At 45.7% G+C, this 7,500-nt stretch overlaps 1 protein-coding gene across 1 annotated transcript in view; it reads left to right on the forward strand.

Annotated features, from left to right (window-relative positions):
• klhl24a (kelch-like family member 24a) overlaps positions 1–7,500 on the forward strand; it is a 37,267-nt gene that overhangs the window by 14,293 nt on the left and 15,474 nt on the right. The window contains exon 4 of the mRNA XM_063219564.1: positions 1,932–2,050. Within this exon, the coding sequence (XP_063075634.1) occupies positions 1,932–2,050 (119 nt within the window). The remainder of the gene's footprint in view (positions 1–1,931; positions 2,051–7,500) is intronic.

The following is a 7,500-nucleotide window of genomic DNA, read 5'->3' on the forward strand; positions in this document are numbered from 1 at the left end:
GTGCTGTGTGCACCGATGTGAAAATGGAGGGGCCATGTCTGGACCTGCAGGTAAACGTGACTGAACCACATAGAGTAGACAGTCACCTGCCTGATGGCTCACATGTTCTCCTCCTCTCTCTCTCTTCTCTCTTCCTCCATTTCTTCTCCTCTCTCTCTTCTCTCTTCCTCCCTTTCTTCTCCTCCTCCCTCTCTTCTCTCTTCCTCCCTTTCTTCTCCTCCTCCCTCTCTTCTCTTTTCCTCCCTTTCTTCTCCTCCTACCTTTCTTCTCTCTTCTCCCCCTTCTCTTCCCCTTTCTTCTCCACTTCTTATCTTAAGAACACCAGGGGCCTATAATAAGAAGCTGGTTCAGTTAAGTAAACCAGGTTAACTTAAGAGGTAAATCATCTAATAGAACAGCCCAGAGTCTTCATTTTCTTGACTCCAGGCTCTTCTATTAGAGGATTTCCCCTTTAACTTAACATGGTTTACTCCTGAACCCGCTTCTTAGTACAGGCTCCAGTAATGTTTTTTTTTCTCAAAGGAAGTAGGCTGAGATAGGGGGGTGGGGGTGGGGGATAAAGTGGAAAAAAAGATGAGAGAAGCAAAAACTCCCATAAGTGGAGCTTCACAGGTTTCTCCCACAGCACAGCCTGTGTTTATACCTGTTTGAAGAATGCTCTGAGCAGGAACGGTGCCTTCACCTGCCACAACATGCCCTGTTTGTGCTTAGTTTGTGTGTCTGTGTGTATGTTTGTGTGCGTTTTAGCGTGTGTGCGTGCATGCGTGCGTGTGTCTGTGTTTTCCACTGTAATAAAACACAGTCAGTATGAATATTACCTCTCACCACTCGTGTGTGTGTGTGTGTGTGTGTGTGTGTGTGTGTGTGTGTGTGTGTGTGTGTGTGTGTGTGTGTGTGTGTGTGTGTGTGTGTGTGTTTGCGTGCGTGCGTGTGTGCGCGTGTCTGTGTTTTCCACTGTAATAAAACATAGTCATTCCCTCTCACCACTCTCTTGTGTTTACCAATTGCATGTTTATTGTGTTTCTCGTGTGCCTGCTCAAGGCACAGTGCTGGCTGTGCAAGCAGACAGGGGGCGGCGTCAATATCTTTCTGGCGTAAAGTTCATCAAAACAAAGAACAGTTGGCTCTGTGCGCCTCGTGCAGAAATAGAGCGTGCGTGCACAGGTAAAGGTTGCAGGTGTAAAGAGGAGGATAATAGCTCTCTTTGTGCTGTAATTCGTTATTGATGGAACGTCCTGGAAGCATAGCAACCTGCGGCTAATGTAACGTAGCATTGTCAGAAAGGCCTGTTGCTCTGTCAATGTGCCACAGTGTTTGACTGTGGCCTAATGGTACAATGGTACTAAATACAATACAATACAATACAATACAACACGTATTTATATAGCGCAGTATCAGAACAATGAAGTTGTCTCAAATCGCTTTCCAAATACACATACAGTACACACACATTCAAAGCGCTTTCCAAATAAAAACCCCTTAAATCTGGACAATATAGACAATACAAGACAATACATTACAGCACGACACGTTCATTCACTCACATTCACACACATTCAATCCACAGCCTCCTCCTCCCTCCTCAAAGCGCTTTCCAAATAAACATACACACATACACGTTCCCACATTCACGCAACAGCTCTGGAGGCTGCTGTACATGGTTGCACTTTGATGAAGGACTGAGCATCCGAAATATTACGATATTAAAACTTTTGAGTGTGCGGCACTTCTCTCCTCCTTGCAAGTGTTTTACTGGTTGCCTCTGTGTCTGGTGTGCGTTTTGTACCTCCACTCATTAAAACTTTGTGGAACACAGAACAGTGTTACAGACCTTTATTATTGCATTTCAACAACAAGAACATGACCAGCCATGTCAACTGATATGACCGATCTGTTGTGTCTAACGGAGGTTTGCCCTGTTGGTGTTTCAGGGGGTCGCATCAACAGCAGGGACGTGTGGATGTACAACTCACAGCTCAACCTGTGGATCAGAGTGGCCTCACTCAACAAGGGACGGTGGCGCCACAAGATGGGCGTGCTCCTGGGCAAGGTAAGACGCCATGTCCGAGTCATCCATCTGTACTAATCACGTGATCATTTATTTATTTTATTTATTTATTTATTTATTTACTCATGATGAGTGCCTCTTGAGATGTAACATCTTGTTTTCAAGGGGAAACCCCTTAAATCTGGACAGTATAGACAATACAAGACAATACATTACAGCACGACACATTCATTCACTCACATTCAATCCACAGCCTCCTCCTCCCTCCCATCATTTTTGGAAGTTTCCCATAATCCGAGTCATCCATCTGTACTAATCACGTGATCATTCTTGGAATTTTCAATCATGTCTGTCTGCATTTATTGACATGTCTGCATTTATTGTCACGTCTGTATTAAATGTCAAGACACGAACGGCATGCGACTGCTGATGGTGAGCATATGGCATTGCTTGAGAGTGGAATTGGAATGTATGTACAGGATGCATATTTCCCATAATTATGTTGTGGTTGTGTGTTTGTGTGCGTACGTGTGTATTTTTGTTTGTCTTGACAATTTCCCTGGAGGTTTAAAGTCTGAAGCCTGGGACGGACCCTCCCAGTCAGACTGCACTGCAGTCCCCATGAGCCAGGGCTTTGTTTACTCTGCGAGTGCATGCAGATCCAGCTTAGTGTATCAGTACAGGGAGGATATGGAGAGAGATTTTGCATACGATTGAAAACATGCCCTTTGTCCTCTCTCCAGTGTTCATGGAGCAGGCCCAGGTCTTCACAGTTCACAGAAATGCTGACGCCAGCATTTTTTTTATTTTGACCCACTAGTAAAATGGGTTGACTCCCTTCCCTGCTCATGCTCGCTTGCTCACTTGGCTTGTGTGAGTGCGATGTCGTAACACATGTGGTGCAGGATGACATCACATGGGACCAAGCTGAATCAAGAAACTGGCCATCTTGGAAAAGGGAACTGTGCAGTGTGCACAGCCGATCATGCTATTCAAGCCCCTCGCTCGAGGAATGGGTTTTCAAGTGGTGGTGCTTTTTTTTCACTTCATTCTTAATTTCTTTCTGCTGCACTCCACTCATTTGTCTGCAGTAAAAGTTGAGAAATGTAGATGCAAATGCACCACTGCATCCCCCTTTCCGCCACCTATGCCCTCACTCCTCTCCCCACAGAAAATCATCTATCGCATACAGACCCTGAATGAAGCACTTGATGTAAACATTGCTGTAAGGGTAAGAAGACGGCACTATAAATGGGCTGTAGCTCTGCTTAAGTAAGTTAACTGCTGTTGCCTAAAGCTTGCATTACAAGCATGTCACTTGTCCTCACCTTGGGCAATGCAAATCTGAGAAAATAGTTTGCATACTGCCGTTGCCTTGAAGGTTTTCTACACTATTTTACGCAGAAGTAAAATGAGGACATTGGGGCCAAACTGTCACCTTTTTTCAGCGCACACTTGGTTTTAAAAAAAGAGGGTTTTTTAGGGCTTTTTTGCCTTTATTTCTGACAGGATAGTCGAGGAGAGACAGGCGATGAGTGTGGAGAGAGACGGGGAAGGATTGGTAAATGCCCTGGGTCGGAATCGAACCCGGGTCGCCAGCGCAGCAACTCAGTGCCCCACCATTAGGCCACGGCAGGGCCTTTCAGCGCACACTTGTTTCAAAAAGATATATCCTCGTTCCTCCCATGTATGCCATCTCGTGTTTGCAGAGTGCAGTCGGCTATTATTCAATTCTGCATTTGGTCCAAGACAGTGCCATTGTACTGTTTATTGTTGTCACACAATAAAGAGGCTTCCTTGAGGTTTTCTGGCACGGGGACAAATGCGTGGTTTGTTGTGGTGGCCATTGTGCACTGTGCAATTGCATTCATGCTTGTGGTTGCCTTGCAATAGAGACCAGCTTGCTTTGCTTGACACCCACAGACGTGGCCCGGGCCTGGCTCAAGGCTGGGTCAGATGCGGCTTGCCCCCGCAACACATCTACCCATCCGCTTTGCTCCAGGATGGAGGCTGATCTCTCTCTGGCGTGGGTTTGGGCTCACGAAGAGAAGCATGCTTCTCATTCATAGGCCCCTGTGATGTGGCCATACCAGTCAAAAATTAAACAAAACACCAACCCACTTATTCAAGCACTCATACCAAGCAGGCAGCCCTGAAGTCATCCATTTTTTCTTAATCTGACTGGACTTCGCAACCAGTTTAAACCACCGCTTTTTGCCTTTTATTTTTTTCCATTCAACTTTTTTCTTTTTTTTCTGTTGTGAGCGTGCTCAGAACGGGCTGGGAGCCAAATGAAGAAGAAAAGCCTAAAAGACGTCGTCCACCCATCAGCTGATGTGTTTTTCTCCGTCTGTGCGTCTGTGTTTTTGTTTTCATAGCCAGACAAGCGGCTATTACGCGCCTGCCTGGCAGAACCTGTTGCTCGCCACCAGGGCCGCTAACAGCTTTGGCCGGGCCCGGGACAAAACCATCTGAAAGGGCCCCCTTTCTCAATAATACATAACATGTGAAGAGGACCCAATTTTGGGACCCCTCTCTCTCTCTGTGGGCCGGGACAACTGACCCCTTTGTCCCCTCTTGTCGGCTTCCCTGCTCGCCACCACCTTGTTGAGAGGGAGTCGTCTCTCGTCACTACACCTGCTACTAATTGTACTGTTGTGACGACTCCTAGCAGCTCTCAAACACACACACAGTGTACACACACACACATATGGTACACACAATACAATACAATACACACAATACAATACACAGGCATTCATAAACTGAAATAAACACACACACATACACACATAAACACACATGCACACACACACGACACACACACACACCAACGAGGTGACTGACTGGTACCAGGCTGGGCCACACAACACACACACACACACACACACACACACACACACACACACACACACACACACACACACACACACACACACACACACACACACACACACACACACACACACACACACACACACGCAAACAACCTTACATAATTTCCACTGCTGCAGTTGGTAACTAGCCACCTGTTGGTCAGGTGCCATGTGGGTTGACAGGGCCAAAACAAAGCGCACGTTTTGCAATCGCAACCTCAGATGACACCGCCCTCATGCCATGCCATGCCAAGCAACCTCCCTTGCCAGTCTCTGACTGTCTGTGACACAACAACACAATGTCGACTGGCACTGTCTTTATCTGGTAATCCCGTATTGAAATCCCAGCTTGCATATCTTACGACTGGGTTGTACATAGAGTGTACAAAGGTGTGTGTGTGTGTGTGTGTGTGTGTGTGTGTGTGTGTGTGTGTGTGTGTGTGTGTGTGTGTGTGTGTGTGTGTGTGTGTGTGTGTGTGTGTGTGTGTGTTCGTAAATGTGAGTGTGTTTATTTGAGTGTGAGTATCATTTTGTGTGCACCCCTTTGCGTGTGTACAGTACATGTTTGCATGTTTACATGTTTCCGTATCATGGTGGGTGGCATTGCAATGAGGGGGTTGTTGGTGCTTGTTGCCAAAGCATCTTGGGTGTTCACAAGCAAAGAATGTATAGTTAGCTGTCGGATTCCTCTTATCCCTATACGCTCTCTATCTGCAAATGCATGTCTCTGTCAGGAAGCAGTGTAGGAAGTGGTGCAGTGTATGTCCCATGCCGTGTTATGGAACAGACTATTCCAGACTGTCTGTGGAAGAAAGTAGCATGCAGCAACCAGTCCAAATCCTCTCCCATTCCGGGTTTCTGGTTTGCTACTTGTTTGTGTGTGGTAGTAGTTGTTGTTACCTTCACCAAATTGACTGAACTGGTCCTTTAACCATTGCGGGATGGGGCCAATTTTGACATTCCAGTTTCTAACTTCTAACAAAATTAGGGTGTAATAGTCAAATGTTCTAGCAAACAGCTTCCTTGACGGAGGTCTGCACTCTCTCAGTGCATTTCTGGTTGTGTTAATGTTTTAGGTGTGTGTGTGTGTGTGTGTGTGTGTGTGTGTGTGTGTGTGTGTGTGTGTGTGTGTGTGTGTGTGTGTGTGTGTGTGTGTGTGTGTGTGTGTGTGTGTGTGTGTGTGTGTGTGTGTGTGTGTGTGTCACGTGTGCATTACATGTTTTTTGCTTGTATCTGTATCTGTGCTACAATGTTCACTGCATGTTTGTGATCTAGCTTAGGTGTGTTTGGGCATCGAGTCGAGCATTGTATTGAAGTGTGGATTTTGCATGGTAACGTGACCCATTTTGCAGCAGCATATGTGACTCAGCTTGCATTGGGTTCAGGCAGAAAATGAACACATTACTCATCTATGCCAGGCTGGACCTGAGCCAACATGAACTCCCTCACTCAGAAAAGTGCACACACACATAGATGCATGCACACACACACACACACACACACACACACACACACACACACACACACACACACACACACACACACACACACACACACACACACACACAATTAGAACCATCAATCTCATCTGATTCCACAGTTGACGTATACCTGGCGACGGTTCAGGCGTTGGGTTAGTTCCTGTTCTAGAATCGGTTTCTATGAAAATGTTTTTCCCCTCTCCGCACTCCTGTTTTATTGCCCATGGCTGCTTGCCCCTGAAGCTCTTACATTATATTTTTCTTTTTACATCTCAAGTCTCAATTGTGATGCACTAAATAATATCCCAGATTCATGTCCAAGGGTTATAGAGGGTGTATTATTATTATTATTATTCTTAATCATATCCTTACTGTTTCCCATTATCATGTTCTCTTGTTAAATCACTTCTTTGGCCTTGTCTTCACTGTTCTGCCATTAGCTCTGTCTTGACTCTGCTACAGGGGGTTCTAATGTAAGTTAGTGTGATTATCTTGACTTACTTACTTGCTTATCTTGCTGTTTCCCAACCCACATGGACGTTAACTGGTCTAAGGTGTGTGTGTGTGCGAGTGCGTGTGGGGGTGTGCGTGTGTGTGTGCTGCACGCCTCCTGGTCTGGTCTGGAGCCGCTGTGTCATCACCTGCGTTGCTTCTAAACCCCAGTCTGTTTTGGGATACACACAGATCATGTTACAATGTCTGTTTGGTGTACTCAAGACTTTAATCCCAACTTCTTTCCTGTAGCCCCTTACCTGACATCGTGCCGCCACTAGGACTTTGAAATAGTCACTGAAAAAAGCATAACTACCATAGTACTACACCACTATGACAGTGCACAGGACATTACGACTTGGTCATTGCCATTCTGGTAACAGCTAATTTATATCAGGGGTTTTGTCTGAAGAGGGTAAAATAAAATAAAAAATCTTCCCAAAAACACCCACCTGGATGGATATACTGTTTGTCCTTTTAAAAAGGCAGGACCTCCCCTGTTGAAGGGAGTTATGTGGATTGTTACAATGTATGTTGGGTGCACTCCACACTTAATCTCAACCTCTTTCCTTAAAAAAAATTTAACCCAACTCCCAAAAACATCCACCTGGCTGGATCGGACCTCCCCTCTTCAAGGGAATTA

Source organism: Engraulis encrasicolus, chromosome 16 (assembly GCF_034702125.1).
Source record: "Engraulis encrasicolus isolate BLACKSEA-1 chromosome 16, IST_EnEncr_1.0, whole genome shotgun sequence".
Classification (NCBI taxonomy): Eukaryota; Metazoa; Chordata; class Actinopteri; order Clupeiformes; family Engraulidae; genus Engraulis; species Engraulis encrasicolus.